Genomic DNA, 23,055 nt, shown 5'->3' with positions numbered 1-23,055 from the left:
CTCTCAAAAATAAATAAAAAATGTTTAAAAACAATTTGGAGTGGAGGCAGGTAACAAAAGGACAGTGACATGGTACCACCAAACCTGTCCACCAGTAACAACTAACAGCTCAAGCCTGTAATCAGTATTCTCCCAGGCCCATCCCTCGTAGCAAGAATAACCACGAATGTTTGTTTGACTTATAAAGATGAATTACTTTTTCTCTTTCCCTATGATTCTCTTTGCAAATTGAAGACATTCTCCGTGGTACAGCATTGTGCTTTGCACGCCTTAATGTTACAAAGTAAAAATTAGTGGTCTGACTCACCTGTATTGGAAAACACTATTGGTGCCTGGAGTGAGAGCTGAGCCCACCATCCTCAACAGTGTGGATCCTGTAGGGCTCTGTGGGTCCCTTATTTATAGAGCACAGGTCTGCTACTGTTTTCCTTCTTCCCATTTCCCCAGGTTTCTTTACATCTCTCTCTCTCTCTTTTTCGTCATTGTTGCTCCTATCGTGTTAGACTGGAGGCTCTGTTTCTGATAAAGGCTCTATGTGTCTGAAGAATAGTGTAAGTTCGAGCTGGAGCCTCCTGACTGTCACTAAAGGCTGAAGGAAAAGCCACTGATAGGGCACCGTGTGAGTTCCCAGGTCTGCATTCTTTGCAACAAGGAGTTAATTATTTTCCATTCAAAATGGCTCAAGAGAATTAAGGGCTTCCGATATATACTTTTCTAAATAATCCAGTTGGAAAAAAAAATATCATGTTAGAAAGAGATCACATAATGTCAGTTACAGGTCAAAGAACTCCTAATAAGGTTTCACAGAACATGGCTTAATAGAAAGAACACTGAACTAAATTAGGTCAGAAGCCATGGGTTTGAGTCACAAATTCATCAATTATTGGATAACCTTGACAAGTCACTTTTAACCACTCTGAACTTTAGTTTCCTCATATGTCAAACAATAATAATAATGCCTGACCTGTTTATCCCCCATGATTATTATGGGGAACCCAAGGAAAGCACTTGAAAGTGCTTTACGAAGGTAAGGACTGGATAGAGATATTACCCAGGGTCGTAATGAGAATAAAATGCATCCAATAAATATACTAGTAAAGTTCCATTATCATGGAGAGCCCTCAATACATGTCTGCTTTTATCCTTAAAACAGTACCGACCAGATGAAAGCAGTACAGTGTTGAGAGTAAGAGGTAGAAGACACCTGCCTGGCAGGGCGCCCGGGTGGCTGTTGTTTGAGCGTGCTCTTGATTCCCACTCAGGTTATGATCTCATGGTTTGTGAGACTGGGCCTTGCATCTGGCTGTTTTAACAGCACGGAGCCTGATTGAGATTGGGACTCCCTCTATCCCCCCTCCTGCCCAAATAAAAAAATAAACTTAAAAAAAAAAAAAGAAGACAAGTGCTTGGGTTCATAATCTGGCTTCACCATGAACTTTTTTATTATTATTATTTTTTTAATGTCTTATTTATTTTTGATACAGAGAGAGACAGAGCATGAGAGGGGGAGGGGCAGAGAGAGAAGGAGACACAGGACCGGAAGCAGGCTCCAGGCTCCGAGCTAGCTGTCAGCACAGAGCCTGATGTGGGGCTCAAACCCACGAACATGAGATCTGACCCGAGCCGAAGTCGGAGGCTTAACCGACTGAGCCACCCAGGCGCCCCACATGAACTTTCTTAGAAACAGTCCTCAACCTTGGTTTCCTCTTCTTTTTTTTTAGGTTTATTTATTTATCTTTAGAGAGAGAGAGTGAACAAGCAGCGGAGGAGTAGAGAGAGGGGGAGAGAACAAAAGAATCCCGAGCAGGCTCTGCACTGGCAGCATGGAGTTCGATGCAGGGCTCAAACCCATGAACTCTGAAATGTGAGCCAAAACCAAGAGTTGAATCCCCACTGCCTGAGCCACCCAGGTGCTCTGACCCCCCATTAATAAACGGAGAAAGTAATGATCTCAAGCTCACATTGTTACTCTGAGTATTTAATGGGATAATCCACGTAAGGCACGCAGCACAGTGCGTTACACAAACAGCTTCTCCATGTGTGTTAGCCTCAAGCTGTGGAGCATTTCAGTGAAGACGGTGTCATACGGTGGTTAAGCATCCAGGCTTTGGAGTAAAAAATCTGTACTTTGGAATATTAACTGTAATTTTCAATAAGTTATTTACTCATCCTAAGCCTTCATGTTTGAATCCTTATCAGGGTAGTTACGTCTGCCTTACAATGTGATCTAAATAAGAAGATGTATATAATCTGTTCAACACAGTGCTGGGCACACAGTCAATGCTCATTAAAATGCTATCAATTTGGTGTTGCTAAAATCAAAACTCCCTTCCTATCTTTTTTTCCTTTACTTTAGTCTGCAAAGAGGCTAGTTTTCATAACAGATACTTGCGAGTTCAGACAGAATAAAGACAAGCAGAAAAATGTAATTGTATGCCTGCCGGACGTGTCCTTGAGAGGCTGACACTGTCTCAGCCTAAGCAGCATATGAATGACCTCCTGCAGGACCCACGCTATGGAGCCAATGTTTAGCTACTTTGGGGACTGGCCTGTGGCCCTGGCAAAGGTTGAGAGTTAATCTCTGATGCAACATTTGCCCAGTGTCTGTTGGCCGCATCCTGTGAGCCAGGCAGGGGAGTGGAGACAGAATGTCTGCTCTCACGGGGCTGGTGGAGAAAGTGTCTCAGGTGTGTTCACAAAAAAGTCTGTCTCCCAAGTTAAAGAGGAAGGTCATGAAATATTCCCTGAGAGTGAGTATGGCTTGTGATTTATGAGCATGATCTCTGGACCAAGACTCCTTGAGTTTGAATCGTGGCTTTGCTTCTTACTCAGGGCATCAGACAAGTTATTTTATCTCCTAAAGCCTTGGTTCTTTTTCTATAAAATGGGAGTCGTGGTAGATCTCGCACCACGGGATTGTGGCGAGGATTAAATGAGCTAATGCATGTAAAGGGTTTTGTTGGTCTAATAAATGTTACTTATGAGACCCTAAGTATTGTTTTACTACCAAGAGGTGTGATTTATGAATAAAATAAAAAAGTCCTTAGATTAGAGTGCAGAGGTTGGCGAATTACACGTTGTAGGTCAAACCTCACTCTCCACCCATTTTTTTTTTTATAAATAATGCTTTCCCAGAACATAGCCATGCATATTCATTTATGTATCATCTAGGCTGCTTTTGAGCCACAATAGCAGAGTTGAATAGTTGTGACCACGACCTCATAGCTGCAAAACCCCAAAGCTTTACTATTTGGCCATTAACAGAAAAAGCTGGCTGACCCCTGGATACGATAGGAAAAGTTGCCGTATAAATTTTTTTAGTCTGGGAACCATGTTTATTTCTATGTATTTGCATTCTGGCAAGTGACACATGACACACCACCGACGAGTGAAACTCAGAAGACCTCCGAAGGGACTGCGTTCTGCCCTCCCGCCTCCGTCAGTTCTGCTCAAGGAAGCAACATGCGGGGGGATGATGCCACTACCCTACTTTCAGCAGAATAAACGTCCTGGTATTTTCCAGAAGTGTTAGTGGGTTTGCACTGCGCCCTCGTCTCTTTAGTGGGCTCGCGTTACCAGCGGCCACAGACGCCTCTGTGAAGCCGGTGGGGCACGGCCCGTGGCTTGGGAAAAGAATTCCCTCCGTGAGAAGCTAGCTGGACTGTAAAGAGAATTGGACTGTCATCCTTGGCTCTCCTCAGATCTTGACAGACTCAGGCACTGGCCATCATTTTTGTAAGTGGCTACACTTTGCTTGGTAAAAAGAACAAAAGTCGCTTCTTAAGAAGATAGGTATTTGATTTTCTGTCTTCTTTTTGAAAACGGAGAATGGGAAACCTCCCGATTTTCCAAAGGTCAGGAAAGGTTACTCTGTCTGGTGAACGCGCTTGCTAGTGCTACCCTTCTGGCCTCATCTTGTCCCCGGGTCCACCAGAGTTTCTCAGGTCCGGGCTCAGCCCAGCTGGCGCTGAAACCCTAATGCTGTGGTTTGCAAATGACCTGGGCAGTAGAGATGTAGACACACAAAATCTGAGAAGCATCTTGCATTATTTTTTGAATTCGATCTAGAAACCCACTTATACGTATTTAGGACAAACACAATGTAAGATATCAGACCTTGCAGATTTAATAATAAGATTGAAAGCACCTAACCATTACATTTCTCCTTAATTCATCTGCACATAGATCTTTTGATTATCACTCAGGTGGGAGAAAGGACTTGGATTTTTGACAAGAATGAAGATAAAAGGAAGTTCTATCATTCTTTTCTGAAAGAAAGCTCTAAAGTGGAAGAAGTAATTTAATCCTAGGAAATGTTTATGCACACACAAGAGCAGCTACTGGTGTTTGGTGAAGTTAGCGATTAGAGTAATGAAGTACTTGAGACAAATTTCTGAGCGGACAGGAAACGCAGCTCTGGGATTTACTGACACACCACAGATGCAGGAGGCCCTCCGCGTCATTGATCCGGGATAAAACAGACCAGCGAGGAAATGCACGTGCACAGCTCCTCCCTCTTTAGCTAGTCATGTCTCGGCACACAGATCTTACAATTATGATTTTTCCAAGGGAGGAGGTACACACAGAAAACAGCGGCAGGAGATGCAGGTCCCTTAGAAGAGAAGATCACCTCATTCTAGAATGATTGTCCCCTAGGACTAATTCAATCTGACACTCTTCAATTAAAAAGAAGGAAATACTCTCAAGTTCAACAAATAAATACAATGCATGATATTAATGATATTAACTTATTCAATTTGTGTAAAGAACATTCCATTTTATTCTGCACAAAATGCTGAAGTGGTCTGTTCAGTCTTGCTTCACCTTGAACTTTCTATGATACACACTTTGCTATTACTCAAGTAATGAGAAACAGAGGAGTGTAGTCTCTGGAGCTTTATTTGGGTACACATTTTGGCTCTGCCATTTACTATCTGTGTGATCTTGAGCAAATTACTTGATGCCTCTGTGCCTCCATGTCTTCATCTCAAGTAGAGATCATCATGGCACCTAATACCATAGTGGTGTTGTAAGAATTAAATTAGTAAATGCAAGTGAAGTGACTAGAATGTGTGCCTTCCACACAGTAAGTGTCTAACTGCTGTCTAGTTGGTTGGATATCTTCCTTATCATTTGTATCATTTGCTAGGGGTCATGAGGTAATTGTGTCTCCTGAAAAGATATGTTTAAATTCTAACCGCCAGGACCTGTGAACATAAACTTATTTGGAATAGAGTCTTTGTGAATGTAATCGAGGTAAGATGAGGTCAGACTGGTTTAGGGTAGGCCCTAAAGCCAATGACAGATGTTTTTATAAAGGAAAGGAGACAAAGGTTTGGACACAGAGGAGTGTCACGGGGAAGGAATCCATGTAAAGACAAGGCAGCGATTAAAGTGACGGAAGCTACAAACGAAGGAACACTGAGGATTTCCAGGACCACCAGAGCCCAGGAAGAAGCAAGAAAGCATTCTCCCCTACAGTCTCTGCAGGGGCTGGTGGCTCTGCTAACATCTTGATTTTAGACCTCTAGCCTCCAGCAACATAAAAGAATACATTTTGGTCATTTAAAAAATCATGTTTGTTTATTTTTAAGAGCGAGGGGGGAAGAGAGGCAGAAACACACACACACACACACACACACACACACACACACACACACACACACACACAGAATCTGAAGCAGGCTTCAGGCTCCAAGCTGTCAGCACAGAACTCAACACAGGGCTCGAATTCATGAACCACGACATCATGACCTGAGCTGAAGTCGATGCTTAACTGACTGAGCTACCCAGGAGCCCCCAATTTTATTGTTTTAAGTCATCTAAGTTTTGGTATTTTGTGATGGCACCTCCAGGAAATGAATACACCAGACATAGATGGAGAGAAGGCAAAATTAAAGGGTGACACCCCGCTACCTAGTAGAGGGCTCACATGTGATTCATTGGGTATTCTTTGGATTTTGTTATTACATGAGGTCACCTATTTGTTTCCTTACACAGAGGGGAGTAGGTTTGGGCCAGCAAGGTTGGGGTGGCAGACAGCTCTCCAAAGTAAAGGTGGGCATCATAAAACTGTCATCTACAGCTTGCTGTTGGTGCAGAGGTGATTTAAATGTAAGTTTATTAAAATTAAATAAAATTGGAAACTCAGTTTCTCTGTTTTAATCAACTTGTAAAGTGCTCAATAGCCACCTGTGGCTAGTGGCTGCTGTATTGGACTTTGATGTTTGAAAGAACATCTCCGTCGCTGCGTAGAATTCTATTGGATAGCACCAAATGATATTTTTATTGTTTAAGATTATTTAGGAGGTAGTAAAACAAGCAGCCAGATTGTGTAGAAAAAAGGAAAGTGGCACAGTCGGGTAGCTGTTCACAAGACAAGTCTCACTGTTGAATGGTCTATTGTTTCCTTCATAAAGTCACATCACTGCTTTTCTGTAACTTGGACAAAGGATATCCTTTAGACTGAAAATTAGTAAAGCTGAAAACTAGCCTATATCCAATGCCAGGCATCACCAAGGAAGGGTATGGCCTGTTTTACCTTCATCTGGTCGAGATATACCCTGTATAAAATTGGTTACTATTTTGGTCCCTTAATACTGTGAAGGAAGTGAATGCTATAAGGCGACAAATGAGATCAAAAAATCTGTGAGCCACAGTCTCTCTCCTCCTTTTCAGATCTAATCATACAGATGAATAAATTGCTATAAAAATACCAAAAATAAAACTAAAAACAATGACTGAATCATTTTTTTAAATCTCATGTACTCTGTGTTCAGGTAGCAAGAAATTTAATTCCAGTCGGACCAGTCTCTTGTGATTTTTTTTTCCTTTTCATCTAAGATATTTTTAATGCTCAGAGGCATTATAATAGAAAAGCATGTATTTTTGCTTGGTTTATACCCATCATCCTTACCATTACAACAAGACAAAAGCATTAAAGTAAAATTAATCATGTCAAAAGATTTTAGCAAAAACAAGTGAGACCATGCATAAAGCATCGCTTTGTCTAGTGTGAAGTCATGCTCTGATTAAAAACATATAATGAAAGCAAAAGCGATACATCATTGCCTTAGCAGTAGGGTTTTCTGAAAGTGCTTTGCAGTTCTCAACATAAAAATGTGGGAAGATTCTGGTCTTTGAAATTCACAATGATTATTGTTCTAGCTAAATAACTGGAGTTTAATCGTAATTTTTTTTAAGAAATTAAGACTTAATGACCAAACAAAGCATGCAAGTAGGATTAATAATTAGCACCCGCTGTAAAGAGCAATTGTTTGCCTTGGCATCCAGATGTAGAGGTAAGACCCTGTCTGCTCAGCACTCCCCTTTCAGCAAAACCCTTGCTGAAGCCAGCTCGATGTGGCCAGGCACTCAAGGGATCTTCTATGAAGCACGACTGTTTGCTCCATCAAAAACAACGTAATTAACAAGTGCAAAGGTGTGGTCAGAGAGTGATCATTTGTATATGATACACAAAACCAATTTCTAACCGGCCAGATCGTCATGAAATATACATTTACTTCCTAACTCCAGCACAAAGTGATCTCAAAGATCTGAAAAGGAACAGTCTGCGTGTTTGCACTTTGCCTTAATTACTCCTCTTTTTTGATGGAGATCTTTGCATATAATAATCACTCACCCCAATTATCTTTCCATTTTTTTGGTTGTAATTTTGAAAGTCATTTTAATCTTGTTTTTAATGAGTTCTCTTTAAATGATAAAACCATTCTGTTCTATGGGAATTATGTGTATCTATGCAATTTTTATCTATATACATGTTTGCATATCTATATCATAGATGTGTAGTAGTTTACATATAACAAGTAGTAGAAACAGTGAAAATTACATAAACTCAGACATACACCATTTTAGAGGAGTCAAAATTTTATTTATTTGTTATAATTTTTTAATGTTTATTTATTTTTGAGAGAGACAGACAGACAGAGACAGAGACAGAATTCAAGCAAGGGAGGGCCGGGGAGGAAGAATCTGAAGCAGGCTCCAGGTTCCCAATTGTCAGCACAGAGCCTGATGTGGGGCTTAAACCCACAAACCATATCATGACCTAAGCCAAAGTCAGACACTTAACCAACTTAGCCACTCAGGTACCTTGAGGGCAGTCAAAATTTAAAAAATTCCACCCCAGGGGGCCTGGGTGGCTCAGTCAGTTAAGCATCTGACTTTGGCGGAGGTCATGATCTTGTGGTCTGTGAGTTCAAGCTCTGTGTTGGGCTCTGTGCTGACAGTTCAGAGCCTGGAGCCTGCTTCAGATTCTGTGTCTCCCTCTCTCTGCTCCTCTCCTGCTCTCACTCTATCTCTCTGTCAAAAATAATAAACATTAAAAAAATAAAAATTCATCCAAATGCATTATAATATTTAGAATTTCTTTCCTTATTTGTTTCCTTCTTTCTTTCTTTCTTTCTAATTTTTAAAAAATCTTTATTTTTGAGATAGAGAGAGAGAGACAATGCGAGTGGGGAAAAAACAAAGAGAGAGAGACACATAGAATCCAACACAGTCTCCAGGCTCTGAGCTATCAGCATAGAGCCCCACATGGGGCTGGAACTCATGAACCATGAGATATGACCTAAGCTGAAGTTAGACACTTAACGAACTGAGCCACCCAAGTGTCTCTATTTATTTATTTTTAATAGCTTGCTTTCTTTCTTTCAAAAAAAAGTTTAATGTTTATTTTTGAGAGAGAGAGAGAGAGAGAGAGAGAGAGAGAGAGACAGAGGGCAAGCAGGGGACAGGCAGAGAAAGAGGGAGACACAGAATCCAAAGCAGGCTCCAGGCTTTGAGCTGTAACCACAGAGCCCAATGTGGGGCTCGAACTCACGAACTGCGAGATCATGACCTGAGCCGAAGTCAGATGCTCAACCAACTGAGCCACCCAGGTGCCCCACTTTCTTTTTTAAAAAAGTTTATTTATATATATTGAGAGAGAGAGAGCGAGCAGGGGAGAGGCAGAGAGAGAGGAAGACAGAAAGAATCTCAAGCAGGCTCTGCACTGCCAGGGTGGAGTCTGACATGGAGCTCAAACTTATGAACCATGAAACCCTGACCTGAGCTGAAATCAAGAGTTGCCTGCTTAACTGACTGAGCCACCCAGGCATCCCTGGAATGTATTTTTTAAACACTTCCTTTAATATAGAGGTGTCTAATCTTCTGTAAATAAATATCAGTCCTGACAATAAAGTCACACTGACGCAGGAACAGATAGAAAGATGCATGGAGAAGCTATCTCTTCTAACTTGTAACTATTCACGGGAGAAACGAGGACATTTTGCATGTCACAAGAGTGATTCAAATATTTGTTGAACATAAGGGTGCATGGTTCATAATCATCAGGGCTATTCAAGAAATATTTTGATAATCCTTCTGAGAGCTTGGGAGGATTATACTTTTCCATCCATTTTGAAGTTAGGTGTGGCCAAGTGATTTATTTTGCCAATAAAATGTATTCAATTCAGAGCAGAAGCTAAAAGAGTCCGTATGAAATTGTCCTCTCTCTTGCCGTGGCAACAGTGACAAGAGTCACAGAGTCATCATAAACCTGAGAAATGGAATACAGAGATCCCAGCAAAGCTACCAGATACAGGTGACCTGAAAAGAAATAAGCCAATGTGATTCCGGGACTGTCATTATGACCCCCTGGTCCAGCCTGGCATAGAATTTGCTGTCAAGAAGGTCCACGGTGGCTGATGACAAGCAGGTTGAGATTGGAGGGTGGAAAGGTGAAGATGCATGTTATGGCATGGAAAACCACTTGGCAAAACTGCTGTTTGGTCTTATTTAGATAGCGATTGATTATTTAATAATCTTCCACCTCCAGTGCCTGGGCAGTCCAGTCATTAAGCATCAGACGCTGGCTCTGGTCATGATCTCACAGTTCGTGAGTTCAAGTCCCATATCGGGTGAATACGAGCCCCACTTTAGGTGGGCTCATGCCCCGCTTTGGGTGAATATGAGCCCCAGCTGAGCCCCACTTCTCTCTCTCTCTCTCTCTGTCCATCGTAAGATCCTCTGTCTCTGTCTCTCACTCACATGTACCCTCCCCCCACCAACCCCAATCTTCCACTTCCAAGGTTGGAAAACAGAATGTTCACAATGTTCATTGGTTGCTATTGGTAGCACTTGGCAAGATCTGCAAAAAAAGAGAGGATCTCACAAACAAAATCAGCCTATTTATTTATTTATTTAAAGTTTATTTATTTTGAGATATGGTGAGGGGGGAGAGAAAGAATCCCCAACAGGTTCTGGGCTGTTAGCACAGAGCCTGGATGTGGGGCTCAGTCTCAAGAATCATGAGATCGTGACCTGGGCTGAGATCAAGAGGCAGATGCTTAACCGACTGAATCACCCAGGCACCCCAAAATCGGCCCATTTATGAGGAGGGTTAAGGAAATGGAGTCCAGAAATCTAAGAGTGTGCAGCATTGAAAGAAGTAATTTTTTTTCCAATCTCATCTGGTAAGAGATTTTGGTTTTGTGTACCATACACAAAATGAAGTGAATCTTGAGCAAAAAATGTAAATTAAAACTCAGCTGACAGAGACAAAATCAAAGGTATGGTTTTCGCAGTAATTAGAGTACCTCAGAAGAAAGTTTGAGGGATGGGTGAGATACGCAGTAAATTCTTCTAACTCAAGGAAAGAGTCAAAAGGGAGCTTTCCCACTAAAGACTACAAATATAGAGCGTATTAGAGCGTGTGTTTGTGTGTAAGTGTGTGTGCATGTAAGTGTGAAAATGAGAGGAAAAATGGAAATAAAAAAAAAAGGAAAAAGCAATCTAAGAAGTATATCAGAAAAGAAGTGTGGTAATGGTCACTGGCCATGGAGTGGATGTAAACATAAGAAGAGAGCTAAGTTTTCTAGGAAGTTAATTGCCAAAAGACCCACCAGGCTGGATTAAAAGAGGCTGTGGAAATTAGAGACTTAAAATAACCCCTGTCCCCTAAACGTCTACAGACATGAAAGACACTTAAAAACTCTTCCACTCCCAGGTTCATAGTCTCAGGTTCACTTCAGGTATGTCCCAGGAAGATAATGGAATCTCTCATAAGGTGGCACAAGGGGCCATGGGAGACAGAGGACAAGGAACAGAACTAGGGAGGTCCCTAATCAAGGAGCACAACCTTGGATAGGCATCCTTCAAAATGTCTGTCTCGTGGGGTTGCTACATTGCTATTCTCTTCCCAAATGAAGTTGATCGTGTTGATCCCGTTGCTAATCCATCACTGTGCATGATGTGGGAGGAAACCAGATAATTTGATTTTTTAAATGTGTTTCCAGATCCAGTTAAGAACAAATGAACCTGGTGTTGAGATGATTGTCCATCACTGAGCTTGATGATTTGGGGTGATCTCCCCTTGTGGGAAGGAGCGAGTGTACTTTGAGCATGGCAAGGGGAGTACATGGAGTATTTAACGTCCAGTAGGACAGATTACAGGGGACACATTACATTGTTCACCAGATACCTGGATTCTCTTTTTCCTGAACCCTGGTAAGATTGCACTTCCCTGCCCACCTAAAATGAGGTGTGGTCTTGAGAGTGAGCATAAATGCTAAATGTCACTTTTCACTGCCAGTGCAAGGCACTGCAGCACATTCTTCCCCCACTGTGTTGTAACAGAGATGCACGTTAAGACGCAGCCCCATATGCCTGGCTCCCTAATGACGGATGAACAGATGCTCTCTGCCAACCTGTGTTGGACACGTAGCATGAATGAGAAATACTTTTTTCTGTTGAGATTTTGGAGCTGTTTCTTACCACAGCATAATCTAACCCATCTTGACTGATACACAGGTTCACACTAGAAACAGATAGAAACTTCATTCTGAATCAAAGTGTGACTTCTTTCTCAAGCACTTGATGATAAAAGCAGAAGACAAGATTCAATCTTTTGGTTTCCTTTGTTTGATTATATGCAAAATAGACTCAAATAGAATAAAAATTTATTAAGGAACAGCTATCTTCCAGATATCATGCCTAGAGCTTGCTTTGTATGATTTGACATAATTCTCACAATAACTCTAAGAGGTGGGTTTAATAATATTCACTTTGCAGATGAGAAGGATCAGAGTGAAAGCAGCACTCCAAGGTCCCAGTTAGCAAATGTCTGGGGGTCTATTTCCATTTAGATCTACCTGTCCTGAAAGATGTCACTCTGTGTGTGGGGTGTGTGTGTGCTTTGCTGTTTATTATTAATTAATTAATAGTAATTTATTACTAAAATAATTAATTAATTTGATGTTTAATTTTTGATACTGCTTCAAAGACAGAGTGAAAATGTCAAGAAATTTGCATTGAATTATGGTTTGTCCAGTAATATTAAATGGAAATTTTCATAATTTGCAGTTTAGTCCATAAACCAAGAAAATGTTCTTAACCTCTAGGAATAGAATCATTCAATTAACCTATACTAGTTTTAGTCTCTGAATGAGGTACTATGACAAGTACTTTGGATCCATTTAGATTTTCATGGGTGAAATGGGTCAGCACAGATTAAATCTCACTCATCTGCTTGGGCTCTTGACTAATGGCACTTGTTGGTGAGACAGATTGGTGTGGTACGTGAGGCAGCGCTGCTTGACGGAAATACAGAGGCCAGTGTTCCTTCCTCATTCTGCCACTAAATCATCGTGTGACTCTGGGTATGACACCTTCTCTCTTTCAGTCACTTAAAGTAAAAGCCAAATTTGTGAACCTGCCGTGGGAGCGCCTACATAGTCTGGTTTCTGCTAATGTCTTTTGCCACATGTCATACCTTTCTCCCCTTCACTCTTCGGTTTCAGCCATGCATCCTCTTCCCGCGGGGTCTCAGAGCTTATTATTAATTTATCATTAACTAACTTGGAACAATCTTCTTTCCACATCTTTGCCTGCCTAACTCTGTCTCATCCTTCCATTCTTAGCTCACATGCCTCTTCTTTGGTGACAATCTCCAAGAAGGCTAAACTAGATCAAGTCTCTCTATTACAGATCTCATATACCTTTTTCACCTTATCGCACTTTCTTCAGAACACTATCACAGTTTGTTACTATATATTGCTATCTGGGATAATTGTTATTTTCTATAAATTAAAAAAATTAATGTTTACTTTTGAGAGAGAGAGAGAGAGAGAGAGAGAGAGCGTGCTCCTGAGAAGGGGAGGGGCAGAGAGAGAAGGAGACACAGAATCAGAAGCAGGCTCCAGGCTCCCAGCCCTCAGCACAGAGCCTGACACAGGGCTCGAACCCACAAACAGTGAGAACATGGCCTGAGCCGAAGTTGTACACTCAACTGACCGAGCCACGGAGGTGCCCCTATCTCGGATTACTTATTAATACTGTTCTCTCCCCGCTCCTCCCCACCACCAAAATCTAGGATTGGTGAAGGGGTGATAATATTTGCTTTGACCCAGCACTGTTTTCCCTGTATTGAGAACAATGTCTGCTGCATAGAGGATATCAACAACATTTGTTGAATGAATGAAATTAATGTGTAAAGTGAGAGGGTTGGGCAAGGGGTTCATCTAATCTTTTAGTATTCACATTCATTGGCTTGCCAAACTCAAGTCTGTAATTTGCCTAGGAATGTCACAGAGCAAATTGAAGCAGCCCATGTGACTCATACCTCCTTTCTACCAGACTCAGTAGCAAATACCACAGCTTGTGTGTAAAGAAAGCATCAGAATTATTTGTACACATGCTGTTTTCTGGAGAAAAAGCAATTGCTATATTCAAGCGAAGTATGAACCAGAAATAAAGTCAACTAGTTTTTCCAGGCACCCAACTTCCTTGAGATACAGTGTTTTGGAGTGACCATCACACATATTTTTTTAAAAATCTATGAAAAATCCACTAATGCGCTAGTGCATGAATACACAGTAGCAAATAATTCAAGATACATAGCAATGTGCAGCCAAGTATCTCAAATTAGAATTGAGCTCATTGAAGGTAAAATTAGATGCTAACATATTTAAAAAGTCCAAACACAATTTTCTCTCTTTCTTCTTTGTCCCAAGTCATGGAAACAGGCCACTCCATGAACTGAAATAAGAAGTTCCAAGCTAAGAGATGACAACTGCCAAGCTATTATATGAAGTCTTTAGATCACTATGTTTTCACTAACCCTGAAAACAAAAATGAGAAGGGTATTTCTCCTCAAGTGTTGCTTCTTAAACCTATCTTGACAATTCCTGAAACAGTCCTGCAGAATATGGTTCTTGGTTAACCTTCCAGCTCCACCATATACTTTCCTAGCCTCAGACTCTCCTGTAGATACACAGATTCATTTCAGTTTCTAGAAGGTACGAATTATCTCTGGCCTTTTGACATTCCCAGTACGAGATCCTCCTACAAAAATACCTCCTCATCCACTTCTTCTCCTTGATAATTCCTACCCATTTTTTTCAACTTCACAGAGAGCCACTTCTCTAGGAAATCTCTAACTTCTCCTCTTGAGGTTAGGGGCCCCTGAGCCCCCCTTCTCTCTTCCTTAGCACACCCTATTGTAATTGCCTCCTTAGGTTCTCGAGAGATTACTTTATCTACCTTCTACCCTCCCACCCAGCACAGAGTGGGTATTCAATAGTTGCTTGTTACACGAAGGAATGAAGTCTATAAATAAGTCTAAATTCTACCCAGACAGCCTCAGAGTGCTTCTGGAAGCACCTTATTGTTTTTTGAAGTTCACCTTCAATAAAAAATGTACTACCACAGAGTCTAGAAATGAAATAAAATAAAATAATTTGAGGGGTTTGGGTTTAAAGATAATGTAAGTAAAGGAAACCCACAAGTATAAAACCCGCAATTGAATTTGCTTTTTGTTTCTTGCTAAATATATAATCATAAGAAATGATTATTAGCTTTTGATTAACTTGACTTTCCCACCAACATGTCCTCGAAGAATAGAAATTAACTGAAGTCAAGAAACAGAAGGGCTAAGAAAGACATCTGGGGAAAGTATCAATTTCCAGGTTTATGATTTTCTGAATAATCGGCGATTATTGGATATTGGATATGATCAAGCCTGTGCTTATCTTTTGGAACTGAAGTTCAATGTCTTACAAACTTTGTTTTCTTGGTACTATTCCTTCAACCTTTATGGAAAGTACCCTTTGCCTCTGATCTTTGTGACTCTACTAAGAGAAACTGCTGACACCCCACCCAGGGCTGCTCCTGTGTGGATGATCAAGTTCAGTGTCTTCCAGGGATCAGAGGAGACAACCCAGGAAACTCTGGCACACTGGTTTCTTTTACTTCCTGTGACTAAAAAATATAAGGTCCCAAAGTCTTGCACTACCGTATAGAGGACAGAGCTGCAAATCAACTGAAAGGGAGGGGGCAGAAAAGGCATTTCCTCCTGCCTCTGACAAAGGGAACCGAGGTGGCCGAAAGAAGGAAGAAGGCTTGCTAACCTAGTTCTTCTAATTTTCATTCTGACATTATGAAAGAGGAGTCGTCTTTGACACATGGAAGGACAGATCTTTGTTTTGAACCCCTTTCCTTCTCGTTGCTCACAGAAAGCAGTTAACAGGCACCTAATAAGTAGACTCTCTCTTCTGAAATGTAGGAAAAAGGAAGTCAGTCTCCAGGAAGCACCTTTCCCCACCAGTGAAGGACGTGGCCAATAGAGAAGACAAACACGTGGCTCCTTAGTGCTGTCTCTCGGGGTGGGGGTGGGGGAACGCAAACCACTTCTACATGTGGACTTCACCAAAACTTTGATCTGCAAGCAACGTGCTATCAAAAGTACAGAGTAGCCGCAGGAATTATTTTGTGTGATCCTTGCACCAAGGATTTGGGGCCTGCAAAGTACAGGAGGCATGTTTTTTCTTGCACTGGCCATTTTAGTATTCATGTCTCCTGTACTGCTTTCTAATAAGTTAAGAATGAAACGGGAGACTGCGTGCAGGAGTGAGAAATGTGGGAAGAGCAGAACTGTAAAATAAAAATGAACGAAAGTGCATCTCAACTTCCCATCCATTATTAACAGTCAAGAGGACAACAATGCCAATTTTACTGTTACTACTTAACATTTTGCACTGACAGAAGCACTTTCCAGTCATTTTTGCATGTTATTTCTCGATACTTTTCTAAAAGAGACCACGGCACTCTGTCACCATTCTCAACATTAATTATATAATGCTACATTAAATGATTTTTCCGAAGAGGAGGATAAAAACGCAGTCTGTGCCAGCATGTTCCCAAAAACAGTCTTTTCAGCGAGAATAATTGTTCCCTTCGCTGTTCGGGTAGCCCAGACCGCTGACTGGCTGATGGTTGGATTTTGTTTTCTTTAGATTTTGTAGATCCACTCTTTCATCTTTACTCTCCCCTCCTCCATTCAATTTATTATTATTTGCGTACCCCTTAAATTGTGATTCTAAAACGTAACATAACAGGGTGAGGCAAGAGAGAGGATGACTGCCTTTCCTTTTCATTCTTCTTTGTTACAGAATTCATGTAAGCCGTGTGGCTCCCAGAACGGTGACCGCGCTCCTGTCGGGGGAACGGCGTCTTTCTCAAAGAGGCGTGTTTGTGAGACACGCTGAGAAGTGTGTGCTCGAGCCAAGTGGACGAAGGGGGTCTAAGATTCAGAGGCTCTGGCTGACCTCGAGTTTTAGGCGTTTGTAGTTCAGCTTATTTGTTAGTTTGTATGAAGACCGCCACTGAATAAATGAGCAGACCCCAACCAGGCACCCTCTCCTATACTTAATTGTCATCCTCGCCTCCCTGCCAAAAACTTTAGCAGTTATTGCGGGTCAAAACAACGTCAGTGGGAAGCTCTGAAATCCCTAATGCTTCGCTGGATTTGGAGAGAATGTGGATTTTTTTTTTTTATTCCAGTGAGAAAAAATGTCTTCCTTTATTGTTAGATGGCCCAAATAGTGTGAAAATCTGTCAGTGACCTGACTTATTTATTAGTCAAATAAGATGCCTGAATTAAAAAATACAGACCAAGAGCAGAAATCATTTAGGTAAGCTGTCTATATCTCTCCAACAAACCTGAAAAATATGCCTTCATTTGGGGCCTTGTGGTCACAGCCCAATGGGCAATAAACTCTATTGTTTAAAGTACAGGTCCCAGTGAAATGAAGAGTGTAAGTGGAGTAGACATTTATTTCAGAGCTAGGACCATGCCTGACTATAGAAAAAAATTCAGGATCTGAGTATGTTCCCATTGTAAGAAGTCTATACATGAATATCTTCGTTTCCTTCCATTTCAAACCTGGCAAATGGAGTCAACAGAGAGATACCCATTTACCTTTACTTCCTAGTCTGTGGATTGCCACACCCAACATATGAAAACCATGGAAAACAGGGTCCTGACTCAGAGACAGTGGGTCCAAGTGTTGTGTGTGTGGCAATGTAATTTGTCCCCCTCTGCATGGAGAGCCTTGAGTTGTACCTCTAGGGTACAAACTATACACAATCTTTGTGCTAATATTCGTAGTGGTGTTACAATAATAGTCATAATGCCTTCAATTTGTGGAGTTCATGCAATGTGTTAGAAGGCTTATAAATATGTCTTTATCTTAAAAATACACAAATGGTGTTGACAAAATGAAGAAGCCACAAACTGGGACATTTACCTGCCTTGCTCGAGGTCATGGACACAGGATTGAATCAGGTTTGACAGATTCAGGTTCATGCCTTCTTACCACATCTTATAAGTAAAAGTTAAATCAGGCAATGTGAAAAACTTGAGTAGGGTGGCCACATGTTTCAGTGTATACTACTGTCCCTCCACAATCAATAGGCCCCCATTTCATGCTCTAAAGTGTACCAGTTTGGAGAATACATTGGATGATCACTCTGTCTCTGAACAAGGTTTAAAATGAACATAAGACTTTTCTTAGGTACTACTCATGATGCTTTGGGGAATCTTTTTGCCTTTAATGAAGGGCTTCAAACCAATAGCAAATTGGACCTTGCCTGGTGTATCTGGGAAAACAGACAGATTTGTGAATAAATATCACAAATCGGTATGTACTTGAATGTACCCTCCTCTTGCCTGTCTGTCTCTGTCTGTCATCTCTCTTCAGGAATCTTTGTCTTTCCTTCTCTCCTCTCCCTCATATCCGTGTCTTATTCTGTGTAGGCCTGATCAAGTGTCAGATCATTGACTCTTGGGTTTTACTTTAAAAATATAATTTGGTCATTAATTGAGATGTTTGACTCATTATTAACTGTACTTTTGTCTAAAAGAAAATAAAAACCATTTGAAGACATCTCTAACTTCTTTTTCTTTCTTCCTCCTCCTTAAGCTTGCTGCTATGACTCCCCTCACTTCTCTACCACGACCGTGGGGTATAAGTGTCCGGGAGCTTCCCCGTTGTAGCCCCCTGACAATGCTGCTGGCGGTTTCACTGGGGAAGCCAGCTCCGAAACGTACTATTTAAAGCCCCATCTCACATGTCTGTGCTCCTCTTCTGCTCTTATGGGCAAACTGTTGTCCTGTGTCTATTATTTTAAAGGGCTTTCAGGAAGAGGAAAGGAACTAATTTTTTTTAAAGCTGATAAAATATATAACTGCTTCGAAGACACAATGCTATAAGAAAATCTAACTTTCTCTTTTGTCGGTTTTAAACATATGGCTTTGATTTATGGATCAAAATTACTCATTTATTATTTTATCTATACAGCTCTGGGCAATTTTGACAGTTAAAATTTAGTTTTATTGACCAGTGCAGCCACTGTGCCCACGAGGGGCCTGGTGCACACAGCCTGCTGCACTCAAGAAATGATGATTTTTGATTCCATGAGTGAGTCAGATTGGGAATCATAACCGATATAACAATAAGTTCCAAATCTCAGTGCCCAGGGCAAGAGGTTTGCTGTAAAACACAATCCCCCTGTAAGGAGGGGAGGAAGAGCATCTTGGGCGGAAGTCTGCAAGCACAATTTAATGCAGCTGGGGCAGGCCCTGGCTGTCTGTCCATCCAAACTGTGGAGCCACGGAGGGGAGTGTTTCTCTAAGACCCGTTTCCACAGACTAACGATTAACCGGCAGAAACACCTAAAGGCAAAAGGCATGTTCGTCACACAGACAATAAACTAAACCACCATTAAGGTATGAGAAAATTTAGTGCAATTAACCAACTTTTCACTTTTCAAGAAGCCAAAAAAAAAAAAATGAAGAAGAAGAAGGAAAAGAAAGAAAGAACAGAAGAATTTCTTTTGGAACATCTCAGTTTCCACCCCTCCCTCTGTCACAGAAACACAAACTTATGCAGTGGTTTTAGGCCAGTTTAATTTAGGCCTATTCCACAACCAAATTGGCCACCTCTGCGGTGTTTAATTTAGTCTTTTACTCTGAATCCCCTGGGATACATAAACAGATCTCCAAAGGGTAACAAATCAATAAAATGTCTAATTTGATTAACCATGTTTTCGAATCCATCAGGACAGCTCTGTGCGGAAATAAATAGGTGGCTAAATGAATAAAGAAGGGCACTCACTTGTGAGTATTTTCCACGTCTTCTTATCATCATCGTAGTACTGCACCAAATTGCTGGGAAGCCGGTCCGGCCCAGGAGGCAGGCCTCCAACCAGTAACAGCATTTTCTTGTTAGAGCGAATTCTTCACCCAAAACAAAAGAGGAGATGGATAACCACATTATTGTAGAGCCTCTTTAGTGGCAACGAAATCATAACCATCAAAAGAATGTTCCTTGCTTGCAGATTTCTATTTCATTTTTTCCTGTTTCTTTTCCCATTCATGTCTCAACAATTTTTTTTGAACCAAGCAGAAAAATGATCAGAAGAGCAGCATATCCCCATACTCATGGAATAATAAGCTCCCTTTATGCAATTTGTTAGAGGTTCATTCTAGAACGACCTTTTTCTTATATTATCCCTTTAAATCATCACTCTTTACAGCTGAGTACACATGAAATGCTCTGGAGTTGTACTAAGGTTAAGCATTAAAGTTGCATGTCAAAAATCGTATTAGTCAAAATCATTATTATAAGCCATTCTCCACTCAAAGAACCTTGAAAAAATTAAGGTTATGCAGAGAGTTTGTGAGCCAACTCTTTAATCACCCAGGGAACTTCGAATACCAGTTTGGTACAATTAGCAGCACAGGGCTAACTGGGGTAGGTTAACCAGGATCATCAAGGAGGCTTTTTGTTTGTTTAATTTAGCTGAGACTTCTGCCTTCGGCTCCTTCCCAGCGCCCCCTCCCCACCCCCCGCCCCCGGCTTCGCCCCCTCCCACCCCCATCCCTGGGCACCACTGGCGACACAGCAGCACCAATTGGTAAAAATGAGACTGTGAGGTTGTTTTGAGCCTCCCCAGAGTGGAGCCCTGCCAATGCTTGCCACTGATCCAGCGGCATGAACCTGCTCGACTGTGCAAAGTCACTCTAATTCCCTCCCTCTGTTTTTCTACCTTCTCCCCCAGGGGGCAACCACTGAAAGGAGTGACTACCCACCCATCAAGAGCTGGCAATTCGCTGCTATTAACCGTGACTGTGATTCCCAGTCTGCCTGGCAGTTCCTGAGAACAGGCCTGCAACGTCTCATATGCAGTAAAAGCTATAAGATGCACCCTGGCCGGCACACTCGACCTGATGGATGTGCGATCCTCAGGAAGGGTAATGGATTGAGCACACTTGCGATTGGAGCAGAGAGGGGAGGCCCAGACCCCCACAAGGGGCCTGCTGATTTAACGGTCGCTTTACATATAATTGAACTTTTCATTTACCTGAAAGGCTGAAGGTGGTGGTGGAAGAAACGGAACAACCATGACTGAAGGAAAAAGTCAATAAATACGAAAGGGTTCCCCTTAAATATGATCACAACCTGCTGGTGGTGGCTCTGAATCTATTATCACATATTCAGCCTGTCGTTCTGATTCAAGGACGCTTGGCAAAGTATGCCCTTGTGGAGAAGCACTGTTTGTTGGTTAAGAACCTAACATTCGGAGAGTTAACTTAATACAGTTAATGACATTTCCATGTGAAGGAAAGGAGCAAGAGAATTCCTTTAATGAAACTCTGGTGCCATTGAATGCGCTGTACATGCGTCAGTAAAAAAAATATCTTCTGGAGAAACTCCTATCAGGGAATCATGGCTAGTACATGAGCCATACTTACAGAAGAATGCCTAATGGGATAGCAGCTTGCAATATTAATTTTACCACAAAGGAAACCCCTCACTTCTTTGAATTCACAATACTTTGGAACTGTACCCATATGTCTTATAGGTGTGTAGTTGTGAAACAAAAGCAGAATACCGTAGCAAAGAGCTCCATACTTTGAGGATTTCAGTGATCGGGCTGGTATGCTAACAGGGGTTATGGGAACTCAGTGCAGTAAGTACCTTTCTTTTGTTTTGAAATGAGAACATACATAGTTGATGTGCTATAGCATCTCTTAAATGCATGGTTACAGAACTATTATGATTTTCTTATCGTAGTTTTTTAGTCCAAATAATCAACCAGCCTGTGAGTATAAGAGGAATGAAGATGAGAGCAGATACTTTTTTTTAAGTTGCTATCAGTTACCGTGTGTCGACATTGCTGTTCAACTGGAAGGCACCATTCTGTGGTTTTCATGATGTGACACTTCTACCTGCTGCCAGACTCTGGTGGTGACAGGGAGACCACTATCGATGGTTAGATGTAAGAGGAAAGGACTCAATGAAGTGGTAGTGTGACCAGAGCAATATAATTAAATTTCTATTACAATATCTAAATAAAGGTACTCCTTTTAAAAATATGCTTCATGAATGACAAATGGAGATAAATGAATCGCTTACATTTATTTGTAAGATTGTTTCATTAATTGATAAAGCTTGCTTCCCTGGACTGATCCACATTGGTGACTTTCAACAGCGGTTTAGATGGACCACCTCTGCAGATGAGAAGGGGATCTAGAGTCTTTGTTCTCTCTGTGCAAAAAGCCTCTTGCTGCCATCTGTCCTCTAGAACTGGCCTGAGACCATAGATCCTAGGCCATTGAGTAGCTGGCAAATGACAACAACATTCACTCTCGCCAACGATGACCTGATTCAAAGGGCTAGCTAGCACAGCAGCAATGACAGCCTCCAAGTAAACCAAGACGAATCTCTAAACCATGCAGCATCCCCATGGAATGTGATGAGGACTTACATGGAGGGAAAGGAAATCCCACCTACCCTCATCAGCCACGTGTTTTCTTTGAAGGAGAAGTATTTAAGTTCATCATGTACAGCCTTCTTAGTGAGTGAAGACTCATTTAAAATCTTGTATCACTACATTCGCATCATCATCCATTTCACTAATTATGGCATTGCACTTGGAGTATCTTGTTTCTAACCCTTGTTGGCACTCAATTTTCCAAACCAGTATCAATATTATTTAAGTCTAAACAAAGTTTAAAACTCTACCTTGTGAAGGTGAATCACACAGAAGCCAAAAATAGGATAAAGCGTGTGAGAGGTAGCAGAGTGTAGAAGAAAGAACACATAGACTAACAAAACACGTTTGAGTGGTTTCTCACCATTTTCTCTATTGACTGTCAAAACAACCTTATGTCGCAGGTAGAACTCCATTTTACAAGGAGCTGAAAATGTTCCCCTGGTCAAAGTGGCATGAGCTGTGTTGAGACCTAGGCCTTCATGGGTTACCAGGCCTATGATCTTTTTAAAATTCAAATTTGTCTTTTTTTAATTTTTATTTTATCATAACTTCTGACTATGACCCAGATGACCTCGATTCTAGGGCTAATTTTGCTGTTCAGAAAAGTAAAATGAGAGGGATCTGAATTAATTTTGTATAAATTACTTGGCTTTTTGGAGCCTCTGTTTTCTCATAATAGATTAATAGTATCTGACTTGCCTCTTCAAGGGATTGTCATGAGGATTATATAAAATGGAGTGAAAAGTTCTACGTAAACTCTAAGGTAAGTGATTGTTAATCTGTGGATCCCGGCAATACAAGCTTGTTGGCTTCATTTCAACAGGCCAAGCCCGATTACATAGTTAAGAAAGAAAAATAATATATTTCACTGAGATTCTTGTTGAGTTATGTCTATAAATACAAGCTAATGAAGAGGACTTCACTATGCAGCCGTCA

General features: G+C 41.2%; 1 protein-coding gene across 2 annotated transcripts in view; it reads right to left on the bottom strand.

Annotated features, from left to right (window-relative positions):
- The window catches only part of KLHL14 (kelch like family member 14), a 100,823-nt gene that overhangs the window by 51,332 nt on the left and 26,436 nt on the right, over window positions 1-23,055 (bottom strand). For both annotated transcript variants that reach the window (XM_029922817.1, XM_029922818.1), the window contains exon 3: window positions 19,455-19,576. In XM_029922817.1, coding sequence (XP_029778677.1) covers window positions 19,455-19,576 — 122 coding nt within the window. The remainder of the gene's footprint in view (window positions 1-19,454; window positions 19,577-23,055) is intronic.

This window comes from Suricata suricatta, chromosome 14, assembly GCF_006229205.1.
Source record: "Suricata suricatta isolate VVHF042 chromosome 14, meerkat_22Aug2017_6uvM2_HiC, whole genome shotgun sequence".
Classification (NCBI taxonomy): Eukaryota; Metazoa; Chordata; class Mammalia; order Carnivora; family Herpestidae; genus Suricata; species Suricata suricatta.
Note: the sequence above shows the minus strand (reverse complement) of the source record. Positions and strands in the feature narration are given on the sequence as shown.